General features: G+C 42.5%; 1 protein-coding gene across 2 annotated transcripts in view; it reads right to left on the bottom strand.

Annotated features, from left to right (window-relative positions):
* Window positions 1–13,619: 13,619 nt before the first annotated feature.
* wt1b (WT1 transcription factor b) overlaps window positions 13,620–15,935 on the bottom strand; it is a 75,862-nt gene continuing 73,546 nt past the window's right edge. For both annotated transcript variants that reach the window (XM_080189984.1, XM_080189985.1), the window contains exon 8: window positions 13,620–15,140. In XM_080189984.1, the coding sequence (XP_080046110.1) occupies window positions 15,019–15,140 (122 nt within the window). In that variant the 3' untranslated portion in view covers window positions 13,620–15,018. The remainder of the gene's footprint in view (window positions 15,141–15,935) is intronic.

The raw sequence follows: 15,935 nt of genomic DNA, 5'->3' as shown, positions 1-15,935 counted from the left end.
TTTGAACCCAAAACTCGCTGACTCAGAGGTGAGAGTAATAATTGAGATATATCAGCCAAGCCCATCGTTGTATAGTGTTACAGTAAGTGGAGCCTGTGTTATAGTGAGTGAAGTATGACAGCCAAACATTGGAATGAGCAATACTGAGTTAGATACATTAGCCAAGAACTGGGGCCATGTTTTAGATGGTGAGATATGATAGACCAGCAAAGTACCTGTGTTACAGTGAAATATGTTAGCCAAGCAATATAGTTATGTTACAGTTAGCAAGATACAATATCCAAACAAAGATACTGCAGAGACCATGGAGCAGCCATTGTAAGAATTGTTTATTACTTTATTTCCTCATTAACTTTTCTTAATACATAGAAAAACAAATCTTTCAAATAAATTATAGGAGAGAGGAGACAATGATGAAAAGGACATTACAATGTGGCTGCATATTAACAGTGACATGTCTGCCAGTTGAAAGCCTATTGCAGTAGTGGTGTGATTATTGTTCTGATACCACATCAGTTAGGTTTGTATCAGTTTGATGTAATCACAAGATAAAAAGAAAGGAGCTCCTCCATTCAGAATGGACATGCTTCACCCTCATAGTCATAGAATCCAACTGTTATTGCAGTAACTCTGTTTTTACTTCCTCTGCTCCTATCCACATCAGGTTGACTATGGGAAGAGGAAATACTGGCTGTAGCTTCTGGATGTCTGGAACACTCACAGTCGCAGTGCACCTCCAAAGGTAACTTTTATGGGAAGACCACAATTCCAAAGCTGCCTGCAAGATCGCCAGTCAATTAGGGAGAGTAAGCAGTTTGTGGATTTAATTTTATTCAAAATCATAGTGTCCTACAGTGCAGTAGAACATAGAACATAGAACATAGAACATTACAGCGCAGAACAGGCCCTTCGGCCCACGATGTTGCGCCGACCAGCTTTTAAAAAAAAACAACACTAACCCACTAATCTAAACCAATCCCATTTCGTCCATAAACCTATCCACAGATCTCTTAAACGCCCCCAAACTAGGTGCATTTACAACTGCAGCTGGCAGGGCATTCCAGTCCCTCACCACCCTCTGGGTAAAGAACCTACCCCTGACATCAGTCCTATAACTACCCCCCCTTAATTTAAAGCCGTGCCCCCTCGTGCTAGCTTTCTCCATCCTAGGAAAAAGGCTATCACTATCCACCCTGTCTAAACCTCTAATCATCTTATATGTTTCAATAAGGTCCCCTCTTAGCCGCCTTCTTTCCAGCGAAAACAGTAGGAGACCCTATCCCCATAACCCCATTCATTTACCCTAGCTGGTCTCCCTGACGCTAAGGGGCAACTTAGCATGGCCAATCCAACTAACTCGCACATTTTTGCACTGTGGGAGGAAACCAGAGCACCTGGGGGAAACCCATGCAGACATGGGGAGAGTGTGCAAACTCCACACAACAGAGGTCTGGGTGGCACAGCAGGATAGAGGTTATGGATAGAGGTCTGGACAAAGCAGGGAGGGAGAAATCGGTTCCACTTGTGAAAGGCTTGCATACTAGAGCCCATGAGTTTACTGTAATTGGCAAAAGGAGCAAAAGCAACATGAGAAAGAAACTTTTCCATGCACTGAGAGGTTAAAGTCTAGAATGCGCTGCCTGAGAGCGTGGTGGAGGCGGTTCCTGCTCAGGTCAACTCACCTAACCAGCATACCTTTCAGACAGTGGGAGGAAACCAGAACACCCGGAGGAAACCCACGTAGACACAGGAGAATGTGCAGACTCCGCACAGACAGTGACCCAAACCCAGGTCCCTGGCACTGTGAGGCAGCAGTGCTAACCACTGTGCCACTGTATAGGCTTGAGTCCAAATGCCATGAGGTATTCAAAAGGGAATTAGACTGTTACCGGAAGAGGGTTATGGGGATAATGAACTGCTTATTCAGAGAGGTATGAAGGGCTGATTGGCATCCCTCTGCACTGTAATATTTCTGTGATTCTGTGGAGTTGAAAGGTCGGGTCAGTAGGCAAAGCTCCAAATATTGCTGTTGTGTATGGGATGCAAAAAGACCAGACGAAATGGGGGACTCTAACAGCTGCAGTTATTAGTTCCTTATCACCTTAGGAAAACTCCCTTCACAGTAATTGTACCTGATGAATCCAGGGTTACAGTTGGTGATTTTTTGGTATTATTCAGTAAACAGAAATTAACCCAACTCAAAGGAGTTTGTAGCAGCAAGAGGTAGGGAGGAAAAAGATGAGATTGTCACTTTGGGCCTGTCATCTCCTTGATCCAGTGGAGTATAGTAAGAATGCAGCAGGCAACGGTGCAGAGGGACCTCGGGGTCCTTGTGCATGAGTCGCAAAAACCCAGCCTGCAGGTGCAGCAGGTGGTCAGGAAGGCGAATGGGATGCTAGCCTTCATAGCGAGGGGGATTGAATATAAAAGTAGGGAGGTCTTGCTGCAGCTGTATAGGGCATTGGTGAGGCCGCAACTGGAGTACTGTGTGCAGTTTTGGTCGCCGCACTTACGCAAGGATATTTTGGCCTTGGAGGGAGTGCAGAGGAGGTTTACTAGGCTGATACTGGAGTTGAGGGGGTTGAGTTATGAGGAGAGGCTGAATAAACTAGGCTTGTACTCGTTGGAGTTTAGAAGAATGAGGGGAGATCTCATTGAGACATATAAGATGATGAATGGGATGGATAGGATAGAGATGGAGAGACTCTTCCTGCTCAGAAAGGACAGTAGGACTAGGGGGCACAGCCTCAAGATAAAGGGGGGGCGATTTAGAACGGAGTTGAGGAGGAACTTCTTCACTCAAAGGGTGGTGAATCTCTGGAATTCTCTGCCCGTTGAAGTGGTGGAGGCTGCCTCGCTAAATATTTTTAAGACGCGGGTTGATGGGTTTTTGATAAGAGAGGGGATTAAGGGTTATGGGGAGAGGGTGGGAATGTGGAACTGAGCCACGACAGATCAGCCATGATCTTATTGAATGGCGGGGCAGGCTCGAAGGGCTAGATGGCCTACTCCTGCTCCTATTTCTTATGTTCCTATGTTCTTAATATCCAAGGCGTGGGTTTCCTCCAGGTGCTCTGGTTTCCTCCCACTGTCTGAAAGGTATGCTGGTTAGATGCATTGACCTGAACAGGTACCAGAGCGTGGTGACTGGGGGATTTGCACTGCAACTTCATTGCAGTGTTAATGTAAGCCTTACTTGTGACTAATAAATAAACTTTAAAAGGTATGCTTGCACCTGAGTTTTTTGGGTATCAGGGTCTGGCTTTCCCATCTTTGGTGCAAGTTAGGATATAGGCAGCGGGACTTTAGATGCCTTCAAAATTTTAGGGAGGGAGAATGTGGGAGACCAGCCGGGAATATGTTGGAATAGTCAAGTCTGGGGATAAAAAAACAAACGGTCGAGAATTTCAGCAGCAGATGAGTTGTGTAGTCAGGTAACGGTTTTGAGGTGTGAGTAGACAGACTTAGTGATGGTGTGGATATGGAACAGAGTTTGTAGCAGCGATCAAGGGGAATAGCTCAATCTTCCTAATATTAAATGAGAGGAAATTTTAGCTCATCCAGTACTAAATGTCAGATAAGTAATTTGACAATTAAAGACAATGGCAGTATCAGGGGAGGTGCTGGTTAGGTAGAGCTAGTGTTGTCAGTGCACCTGTGGAATCTACCTTGCGTTTTTGGATGATGATGATGGAGCAGTGCGTAGATAGGAAATAGGAAGAGGTCACAGTACCAGAGGTAACAGAACAGAAGCAGGAAGAGAAGCCATAGACTCATAGAATAGAACCATAGAATCCCTACAGTGCAGAAGGAGGTCATTCAGCCATCGAGTCTGCACCAACTTTCTGAAAGACCAATTTACTCCAACTACCCCATCCCCTCAATCCCCGTAACTCCATGCACTTACCTGGCTAACCCACCTAACCTACACATTTTTGGACCTTAAGTTGCAAGTTAGCAAGGCCAACCTACCTAATCTGAACATCTTTGGGCTGTGGGAGAAAACCAGAGCACCCGGAGGAAAGCCACACAGACACGGGGAGAACATGCAAACTCCACACAGACCATCACCTAAGACCATAATTGAGCCCTGGTCCCTGATGCTGTGAGGTAGCAGTGCTAACCAGGGTGCCACTGTGCCACCCATTGAAGATGATGTTCTGGCTCTGACTATGTAGGTAAAAATGGAACAAGGCAAGTGCAGTTCAAGGCAACTGGAAAAGCTTTGGAGGAGGATTGCAGGCACGTTGAGAAGGATGAAGAAGGGTATTTACCTTTATCTTAGGATGTAATTTGTGACTTCAACAAGAGCCATTTTGGCAAAATGGCCATGATAGTGATTGGTGGGATTCAAACATGGAGTTCCGGGAAAAGTGGCCATGGACTTGAGAGGTGACACTGTGTTCACAACATTGGAGAAGAAAGGGAGTTTGCAGATGAGGGTTAGTTATGCTAGTAACAAATTTATCTCAATAGTGATGTCAGATCATGTGTCAAAGGAACTCAAAGAGAAGCTTCTGGAAGGATTGTTGTGCAGATCTATCCCTGGACACAGCTGTATTTTTTTCTATTCATTCATGGGACATGAGGTCACTGGCTGGCCAGTATTTATTGCCCATCCCCAGTTGCCCTTGGAGGCAGTTGAGAGTCAACCACATTGCTATGGCTCTGGAGTCATATGTAGGCCAGACCAGGTAAGAATGGTAGATTTCCTTCCCTACAGGACATTAATGAACCTGATAGGTTTTTCCGACAATCCACAATGGTTTCATGGTCATCAGTAGATTTTTAATTCCAGATTTTTAAAAAATTAAATTCAAATTCCACCATCTACCATGGCGGGATTCGAACCCGGATCCCCAGAACATTAGCTGGACTTCAGGATTAATAATTTAACAATAATACCACTAGACCATCACCTCCCCATAATAGGTACTAAATGTTTGAAAGGTCCCAGAGGATTCTGACAGTCTCTCTTAAACACACCCAAGGACCATTTATACTTCAGGTGGCACTCGGTGTCTAGGATAAAATGTGCTCAACTTCCCAAACACTTCGCTGAGCATCACTTTTTTTCCAAAGAAACAGCTAAAATCCACATCTTAGAAATTCAAAACTTGGAACAAAATCCCACATCTAAATTCAAAATAGCATGCTGTTTACACACAAAAAAACACTGTCTCAGTCAGTACAATCTTGTATATTGTCAACTGAGATTCTTAAAAAAAATCTCTAAATTAATCTCCGCCACTCCCTGATACACAATGTTTCATCTACTTCCACTTATCTATTTAGACATCTGTGCCATGATGCATGTCAATGTTGCCTCCTATCCAGATATTACCACGGCAACCAGAGTAATCATCCGAGAAGTTGTGTCTTTTTTTTCCAAACGTCCCAATTCCATTCAAGAACTCTAGGACAAATTTGCTGCAAAGAAGAAAGGATTTTAAAACAAATATGTCAAAAAAAAGTGTAGAGAGATTCTGGTGCTGTTTTATCAATGTCGAAGATACATAGGGTTTCTGAGAAATTGGCGGAAGATTATTTCTCGGTTAACCTTGCAGCTATGATGTGAAGTTTTTTTGCATGTCATCATAACTGGAGGGTGCAAAGAATTGCTATCCCCATCTATAGCCATTGACACAGAAACAGAATTAAACTCTGGATGAAATTAAAATGGTGTAAATGGTTAGCCACACTGACACTTAAAAACGCCCAAGGAGGATAAGAAGAGAGGAAGTAGCAGCTGGAACATGGATATAAATTGATGACCAACACGGTTGGCTGGTTTACCCTGGATAAATGCAGATCCAGCTGATGGAAAGATTATTATCCAAGACAAGATGTGGAGATGCCAGCTTTGGGCGTGGGTAGGCACACTGAGAAGTCTCACAATATCAGGTTAAAATCCAGCAGGTTGATTTGGTATCAGGAGCTTTCAGCACTCCTGCTCCTTCACCAGGTGAGTGATGTTGTTGGTTTTCATCATCTGATGAAGGAGCAATGCTCTAAAAGCTCATGATACCAAATAAACCTGTTGGACTTTAATTTGATATCGTGAGCCTTCTTACTGTATCCATGACAAGATATTCCACAAAACACATGAGAAATTAACCAAACAAGGCCAGCCATGTGATGCAAGCATTCGAAGTGAGGGATCAATTGAGGAAATTAGCTGATCTAAAGAATGAAAGAACTTCCGTATATATAGCGCCTTTCACTTTTAAAACATTCCACAGCCAACGAAGTACTTTTAAAGGGTAGTTAATGTAATTTTGGAAATGTGGCAGCCAATTTGCACACAGCAGGCACCCACAAAAAGCAATGTGATAACAACCAGATAATCTGGTTCAGTAATGTTGTTTGAGGAATAAATGTTGACTCGGAGCACTTCTCTTTCCTCCTTTGTAAAATTGACATGTGGTATACCAAGACAACTAGCAATAGACTAATTGCCAGTGAACCTCCTTCCATTATATAACCCACCCACTAGGTAGGCCACTGAAATCAGGAGAGCAATTTTTTCTGTCAATTATCTTATGACCATTCAGGATAGTAGGGCACAGCATTATTGCAGAGGCATCAGTAAAGGGACATGCAGTCATTGCTGACGGATAATCTTGATGCATGGTTGGTTGAAGGGGATAGATTAAGGTGGCTCATTTAGATTGACACTGGCATGAGTCAATTGGGATGAATGGCCTGTTTCATGGCTGTGGGCTCCACATTACATTTTAGGTATGTTGTGTTTTAGACTACTTTCATTGGCAACTGTGTTCTGTTCTCTGGAGCATTTACAATAGGCCCGCTAGCAAGGTATGTTTACCGGTAGCCTAGGATAATGAGCAGAAAACCCTCCTGTAGCTCACTTGTATCGCATATCACCACAGGACTCCCCCCTCGTCTGCAAGAGGCAACAGAACAATACCACAGTAGGCCTTATTTTAGACTTTACTGACAAATGGATTTATTGACCTGTAAATGAACAGGCAAATAAATAGCTGAAAACTAACATATATTTCCACACAAGTTGTCAACTTTGTTAATAGTGTGTATAGTAGAAAATAATAAATCACTCAGAGCTCTATGTGAAATTAATTTTAATCAATCTTCTCCCACAACAAATCTTTTGCCCTTTTCTCATCAACTACAGGAGTCAAATACCTTAACTCCTACTGTTTTAAAAGTCCCACATGGATGTCTTCAAGTGCTCCAGATAAAGCCTGTTGTTTGAACAGGGCAGGCTGATAAATACAATTACCAACATATTGTGAATTTACATAATTGTTTGACAGCAAACAGACATGTAGAAAACTTCGCAACATCAAACATGCATCTGTGTCTGAAATTAATGGCTTGGCTCCTTCCTCAAACCAATTGCCTTGAAATTAACCAGATAAATAAGGACAATTGGTGCTAAAATAAGAGGTCACCTCTACCTCTTTCGCTAAGTCACTTTAGTCAAGTTTCGATCACAAGATCGGAGGATAAATATAAATGGGGGAGGTAATTGGGTCAATTTTAGCTCCTGCGTCAAGTATGAATCTGCAGTCCCCCCATTACAGACTTCAATTATGTTTTCAATGATTCCAGAAATTCTGCCTCCACTTAAGAGATCCAATGATTTGGTGTTATGCCTTCTTGTTCCCATAAGTTAGAAATAGTCAAAATGCCGGGGTTTCACCTGTTGTATTTCTTTCAGCTCTCCATGTGGCTGATGGACTGATACATTAATACTTTGCACATGACTGCATTGCGACATTGAATGTGTAACAATTAGCTCCTAACTCTTTAATACAACAATGTAACATGTGTCTTTCAAAAAAAAACTCTATAACAATATAACTGTTCCTATGATTAGCTTTCCTTTTAAAACTAAAGAGGATTAAATTTTATAAATATATTGAACATTTTAAGACTCTGTTATAGTTCATTTTCTTTACCCAAAATATTACTCATGGTAACGCTTAGCTGCTTGGAGTTTACACATGGTACGTTGTGCATGTTGCTTCTTGGAGGAGTCGTGCTTGGTATATGCTAATATTGAGTCACTTGCTGGTGACAATGTTGATGTTTCACTGGTGATGCTGCCATGTTGTCTCACTGGTAAGTGATAATTGTTGGTGTTGTCTCACTGGTAAGTGATATTATTGGTGTTGTCTCACTGGTTAGTGATGTTATTGTTGGCGTCTCACTGGTTAATGATATTATTGGTGTTGTCTCACTGGTTAGTGATGTTATTGGTGTTGTCTCACTGGTTAGTGATGTTATTGTTGGCGTTGTCTCACTGGTTAATAATATTGTCGATGTTGTCTCACTGGTTAGTGATGTTATTGTTGGTGTTGTTTCACTGGTTAATGATATTGTTGGTGTTGTCTCACTGGTTAGTGATGTTGTAGATGTTGTCTCAGTGGTTAAGGATAGCGTTGGTGTTGTCTCATTGGTTAGTATTGTTGTTGGTTTGGTCTTATTGGTTAGTGATGTTTTGTTGGTGTTGTCTGACTGGTTAGTGATTTTCTTGTTGGTGTTGCCTCAGTGGTTAATGATATTTTTGTGTTGTCTCAGTGGCTAGTGATGATGTTGTTGATGCTGTCTCACTGGTTAGTAATGTTGCTGGTGTTATCTCACTGGTTAGTGATATTGTTGGTGCTGTCTCAGTGGCTAGTGACGATATTGTTGGTATTATCTCAGTGGTTAGAGATGTTGTTGGTGTTGTCTCAGTGGTGAGTGATGATGTTGGTGTTGTCTCACTGGTTAGTGATGAAGTTGTTGGGTGTTGTCTCACTGGTTAGTGATGTTGTTAATGTTGTCTCACTGGTTAGTGAGGTTGCTGGTATTGTTGATGATCTTTCCAGCTCAGATGCAGTCAGAAACAAACTCTGCTCCTTCTCATTTGCTCATTGGTTTTGGCCTCAATGATGTATGACCTTAGAATCTCAGTTTCACCAATAACTTTTGCTGGGTTCTAGGTTCTCACAGTTTCTATCCAGTATATGTATAGTTTGTCCTTTCAATAGCTCAGGCTGGGATATTGCATTTTTGTTGTAGTGTTGGCCTCCTTCTTTGTGTGCATTGGTGAGTCGTTGCCTCAATTTCTCCCGGGCACTTGGAGAGTGTGGCTGTGATTTTGCGCTCAAGTTCATCATCATCACAAACAGCGATGTAGCGGCAAAATCTTACGTAACATGGAAAACAAAGAACTTACCGGTGAGATCTCGGTTTCTGATTGTAGCCGCCTCCCCCCAGCAGTAACATAATGAGGTCCCGCCCAAGAAGGTTGGATTCCTCATTTCAATAAATTGTTACATAATTAATGGGCTTCCTCGCTCTGGGGACATGAATTCAAATCCCACTACGGCTCCTGGCAGAATTTGAATTCAATGACTATATCTGAAAGATGACGCTAACCTCAGGAATAGAGATTATGAAACTGTTTTCGATTGTTGCAAAAGTTCATTTGATTCATGGATGGAAATCTGACATCCAGACCACACAGCAATGTGGTGGACTCTGAGTTTCCCTCTGAAGTTGCCTAACAATCCATTGAGTTCAAGGGCAATTAGTTAAAGTTAATTTATTAGTCACAAGTTAGGCTTACATTAACACTGCAACGAAGTTACTGTGAAATTCCCCTAGTTGTCACATTCTGGCTCGTGTTCGCATCAATGTGCCTAACCAGTACACCTTTTGGACTGTGGCAGGAAACTGGACTACCCAGAGGAAATCCACAAAGACACGGAAGAATATGAAAACTCCACACAGACAGTGACCCAAGCCAGGAATTGAACCCAGGTCCCTGGCGATCTGAGGTAGCAGTGCTAACCACTGTGCCAGCTTGCCACCCTATTAGGGATGGGCAAGAAATGCTGGCCTTGCTAGCAACACCCACAGCTCATGAAAATATATATTAATTTATTCACAACAGTTGCCATGGTGGGGTATATATGTTATATACACATATAACACATTCTGGTTCAGTGGTATAGAACAGACAATTAATATTTTCCTTTGTAGGTCCCTATGATTTGCATTGCTCCTAATTGTTGCTTCTGAGATTCCCCATGTGCCTTTAGCATGAGGTACCTCGGAATCAGAGCACCCTTCCTTGGTCTGCATTTCTTTCACGTTTTCAGGAAATATCTTCTGATATAATCTAAGTGAGATGACATTACTCTGTGCTCCAGTACTAAGTTTCAGCTTCAGATTTGGGTTTATTTCCTACCCTCTTCCTGGTCTGAACCTACATTCTCTAGGGATTGTCGCAATCAAGCCACTTCACGCAGATATATGGTTCCTATGTCTATCATGACCTCAAACTCATCATCATCTTCCAGATCACGGATGCTTCAGCTCTTTCTACTTCTCATTTGTATTATTGCTTTGCGTCTGATAATTCATTTGTTATCTTTTTTCTTTGTTCTGCACATGTTTTCCCAGTGGTTTGGCTTTGCGTGAGCTCTACACTGATCCATATGTGGAACATTTCCTTCTCTCTGTGGTCATATGCAGCTCTTGCATATCTTTCTCTGTGTGCATTTTCTTTTTGCTGTTTCACTGCATCAACCGTGCTGCCTTTGTCTTGACTTAATTGAAAGCTAAACACATGGGAAGTCAGCATCTCATCAATCTACCTGTAGTTTCATGTGCTCTGACGGTGCTTACAACTGCTTGTGAGTTTGTCTTGTCCAATTAAATCGTTTTTTTGTACCTTGGGGTGTTCAGAGCCTCTAAGGAACTAATCTAGCATCCTTTCATCTGTGTCCATAAATTTACATTTTCTGGTTGCATCTTTCAGTCTTAAGAAATTGTCAACAGGATTACCCGATTCCTGGCTCAAGCCTTGAAATATGTATTGCTAGATCTGATTAATTGACTTTGCCAGGAGATGTCAGCTGATTTTTTCAAAAGTTGCAACTGGGAATTTGCTGTCATCTTCAGTCAGCTCCCAGCTACTAAGCTAGATTAATCCTTTCTCTCTGGCTCGTAAAAGAATGTAGCAGACTCTTCACTCGTGCCTTTTGTAAAGATACTGAATGCAATGTGTGACTTGTTTAGATTTCTCAAATGGTGGCACAGTGGTTAGCACTGCTGCCTCACAGCGCCAAGGGCCCGGGTTCAATTCCAGCTTGGGTGACCGTGTGGAGTTTGCACATTCTCCCCCTGTCCGCGTGGATTTCCTCTGGATGCTCCGGTTTCCTCCCACAGTCCTCAGGGTTAGGTGGACTGGCCATGATAAATTGCCCCTCAGGCTGAGGGGGATTAGCAGAGTAAATACGTGGGTGGGATTGTTGTCAGTGCAGGCTCGATGGGACGAATGGCCTCCTCCTGCACTGTAGGGATTCTATGAATCTATAAAATGCCTCTGTGACATCAGCAGCCTCCCAATTTATCATGGGCTGGAGCTGTGCTTATTTTGCCATCTGCAGCAAAATGCATTCATTGGAATCACAGCCGGACATTAAAATTTCTAAAGAGGTATTAGCATCAGTTTCTAATTAACAAAACTAACTCCTGCCACTGACCTGAAGTATAGCAGGAACAGTGGCAGCACAAATAAACACAGCCTTAACAAAAAGTATCAATCAATGCTCTAATTTAAGGAGATTGCGATTTAAGCAGATTGCATTGGGACACGTTGGCATTTATACCCATTTAAAAGTGCTGACTGCAGATCAGTTGGTAGCATTCCTGCCTCTGAGTTGGAAGTTTGTGGTTTCTAGTTCCACTACTGAAGAAGTGCTGCACTGTCAGAGGTGCTGTACTTTGGATAAAGCACTAAACCAAGGCCCTGACTATCCCCCTCAGATAAATGTGAATGATCCAACCAATCTACTTTGAAGATAAGCAGGAGTGACCTAACCAATATTTTCTTTCCTCAACCAGCACAACGAAAACAGATGGTCTGGACATTTAACAGAATGTGGGCTGGGCCAACATCTATTGCACATCCCTAACTGCCCTCCATTTCAGTGGGTATTTGAGTGTCAACCACATTGCTATGGATATGGAATCATATGTAGGCCAGACCAGGTAAGGGTGGGAGATTTCCTTCCCTAAGGAACATTATTGAATCAGTTAGGTTTTTAATGACAATCAACAAATGTTCCATGGCCAAATTTTAATTGAATTCAGATTTCACCATTTGCTGTGATGGGGTTTGAACCCAAGTCCCCAGATCTTGTCCTGGATCTCTGGATTTTAGTCCACTGACAATAGCACTATCACTGACCCCAATGGATCAATGCTGTTGGTAGGATCTTGTTGTACACAAACTGATTTTCTGTTTCCTGCGTCGAACAGTAACTTCTCTGTAAAAGTCCTCGTTGACTGTCCATGGATTTGATGATGATGTTTACTTATGGTCAAGAGCTTCTACAATGCATCTTCATGTGACTGAGAAAGCTGTTCTCAACCCTTCAAAAGTACTTCTTCAGCTGCAAGGCACTTTGGGATAGACTGAGGTTGTGAAAGTCGCTATATGAAGGCAAGTGTTTCTTTTTTAAAGAATGCCTACATCCCAATGTTGAACACTTAATTATGAGCAGCATTTTAGAACAAGGCCTGCAGTAATATGTACGGCAGCACTGGTTCACTACTGAGTCACATTCATTACGTAAGTTCAGTGTCACCAGCAATCCATGAACATTGTTCAAATTTCCCACCAGATAAAGGATGGACTCTTGTGCCTTCCCCTGCGGCAGGTTTGGTCATGGGGAGGCATTTAACCAAATGGGTTGGTGGTAAGTGGGGTCCTCACCATACTCCCATGTCCACCCTATTAAGCCATGCCAGGAAGGCCCATGGATCATTGCCAATTGAAGCCCTTAAGTGGCAATTAATGCTTATTTAAGAGTCCCATCTCACTGCCAGTGATGTTAACCCAATGGTGGATGGGGGTCTCACCATTCATGCAGCATGACAAGTAAACACAGTTGGGGTTGCTCTTGGGTTCACAGAGGAGCTCCTCATTCAGTGACAGTGCTCAATCAAGGGACCCCCCCCTGCCCCCCACAACAACCTTCTGCCATAACTCACTTCTGGCCTGGTGTACAGCAGCAAACATTAAGGTCATATTGGTAATAGTTCTCCTCAGTGGCACTCCCAGGCTCAATGGACAAGACTTTGACCCCTGAGGGCAAGGCCTAAAGGGGAAGGCTCACTGCTGAACTGTCAAGTGCCTGAATGGAAAAAGATGCAGTGGGTCTTCCCAGGAAAAGGCAATCCGGGCTCTCACCGGCCCTCCAATTGGTGGCTGGGACCCCATTGCCTCCGCAAGGTTTCACCCAAGATCTTTCTACAGCGACATATTTTCATGCCAGTGGTATCAATTTGATTTGTGTGAAGTGAACAGATCCCTGCTGAAACCAGGAGAGAGAGGGAGGTTCCTGTATTGACCAGAGCTGGAAGTAGTTCGCAAGACACAGTGGCATTCAAACAATGAGGGACTGAAATTGGATGCTAACCATGAAATAAAACAGCTGTGGGCTCGCTATCGCCTTCAGGGTCATCTTTAATTAAGAACGCAGCGGGGGAGTGGCTGGGGTGGGGTGGGGAGAGAGGATGCTCCTTACATTTTCAGTGTTATCATTGCACAGTAAAAGCAAACAAGCCAGATCTGTGAAATACCTATTTCTTCTGTTTATTCTCTACTTTTAATAACCCTCCTATTTTTGGGAACAGCAATACATTATCAGATATATACATAATAATTTCCAGCTGGTAGCAGTATATAGATGAACAAAGAAACATTGGGTACAGTACAATCCATTACACTAAAAAGATTTCTTCACATATTATACTTGAAGATTTCGGAAAGTCATTAAGTTACTTATTTTTCAAGAGGAATGGTTAATGGTAGTTGTGGACCAGCCTTCTTTCTTTTAACTAAGTTTGTTAACATTACAACTAATCAGCCACATAACCAGCATGGCTTTTCAGTACATTGTGTACAATTTTGGAACAGAGTGAAGTGTTGCTGGTTAACCTCACCTTTCTCTTAAAATAATCTGGTTAAAGTACACTTCAAATGGATGAACAACATCATTATCCCATCTAATCGTTCCTCTGTGAATCTACTGTAGGGCCTAAAATAACAGTTAACCTGATAGATTAAATGCCCACCTGCCATTTTTATTTGTTTTCATTGGCTGCATGTCACACGGTTATACATTTGGATTTCCATTTTTGTTTTGGAATAAAAACCCAACAAAATACAGTAGTATTTAATTTCAACAGGTCCCTATATATACAATATTTACAAAGGAGTTGAGTGGCATATTGCTGTACTGTCACACGATACAATCGCTGGAATTTTACTGTCCAACCCGCCACGGGAATCGGAGCAGACGAGGGGCAGACAATGGGAAGGTCTGCTGACCTTGGGCGGGATTTTACCATTTCGGGATGATCGAGGCCCTAAATTCCCGCCCCGTGACTCAGTGAGCACCACCACGACCCTATGTGCAGTGCCTTGCCACTGATTTCCATAAACAATGGCCACGTGCTTTGAATCCACCTCTTCTTACACACTCAGACCAAGGTTGCCAACCCTCCAAGATTGTCCTGGCATTTTCAGGAATGTCTTGGACCCTGCTCTCAGGAGCCCAGGAGTTAAGTCATACAGAGACACTACAGAAAGTGTGCGCTTTGATTACCTTTGTTTCTTTTTTAGTTGGAAGCAGTATTGGAGGTGGAAGAGAGAAATAAGAAGACTGTATGGCCGGATGTTTGATTGAGGTTTGCAGTTGGAAGGTGAGAGGTGATGAGACCTCCAGGAATACATCCCAGCAGAGGTGGCAACCCTGACTTGGGCAACTAGTGGGAAGAAGAGGTGTAATGCAACCGCATTGGTGGTACATGCATCAGGTAGGCATAGAAACGTGGGCATTGACTCTGTCCCGTTAACCTGTGAGCTGCTGAACATTTAGAATAGGGGTGGATAGAAGAAAGCAGACTTCTCCAGCAGTGTGTGTGTCGTCACCTTTTCTTTGAGCTCGTTGCAGTCCTGTTCATCTTTCACAGAGTGAGCTGAAGCTTGGTCAGGTTTCTCTGGTGCATGTTATGATGACGAACCAGTTCATCGGACCTGGCAAACTTCTTCTGACAGTTTGGCCACCTACAGCTAAAGGGCTTTTCACCTGTTAAAACAGCAGCCCTAATGAACTTTTATTTTTTTGTACAATAAAGGTACCGTCGCTGATATTACTTAAACATGATTTATTAAGGATTAGATCTATTAGCATTTCGATCCACTTTCGATATATTTTTCTTCTTCAATTAGATTGTGCAGGACTTTTTATTAGTGGTTTAATTCATGAGGAACCCCCATCACAGTTTGATTTTTTATTCATGGACATGGACAGCTTATCACAAAATTGCTTTTTCACTGAAGTCTCATATTTGTGTGGCTGGTTCATTATTCATTATCTTGCAAGAAGGGGAGATAAGGGGAGGAAGGATCAATGTCATTATGAGTTGAACAAGTGTTCAGACTGGATGCATTCTCTTTTGTTGTTACTGTTACACTATTTTCATGGAATGTCAAGATTTTTAGAAGTGAATACTTATCTAGGAAAGGAGGGAAAGGAGAAAAAGACCTTTCTGGCCATTAAGCCTGTTCCTGCCCTAGTCCATTTATAATTTGCCCCCATCATGGATTACACACTATCCATTCAATCAAAGCAATGATAAAAGGTCCATGGTTTATTATATAAAACTCCATAATGTACTGAAACATTATTGCAAATTTCATAATATATTTAACAACCAGACATGATTACCGTTCAGTCTAACTCTCTGCTTCCCAAAGAGTTTGTGTCCTGTATCCCAACCTCAGCATTAAATTCTACCATGTCCCACAGATGGTCTTGGCTCATATCTATCTCTGTAAATCAGAGAATGGTTACAGCACAGAAGAAGACCATTCGGCCCAT

This window comes from Carcharhinus amblyrhynchos, chromosome 6, assembly GCF_965287045.1.
Source record: "Carcharhinus amblyrhynchos chromosome 6, sCarAmb.v2.hapA, whole genome shotgun sequence".
Lineage (NCBI taxonomy): Eukaryota > Metazoa > Chordata > Chondrichthyes > Carcharhiniformes > Carcharhinidae > Carcharhinus > Carcharhinus amblyrhynchos.
Note: the sequence above shows the minus strand (reverse complement) of the source record. Positions and strands in the feature narration are given on the sequence as shown.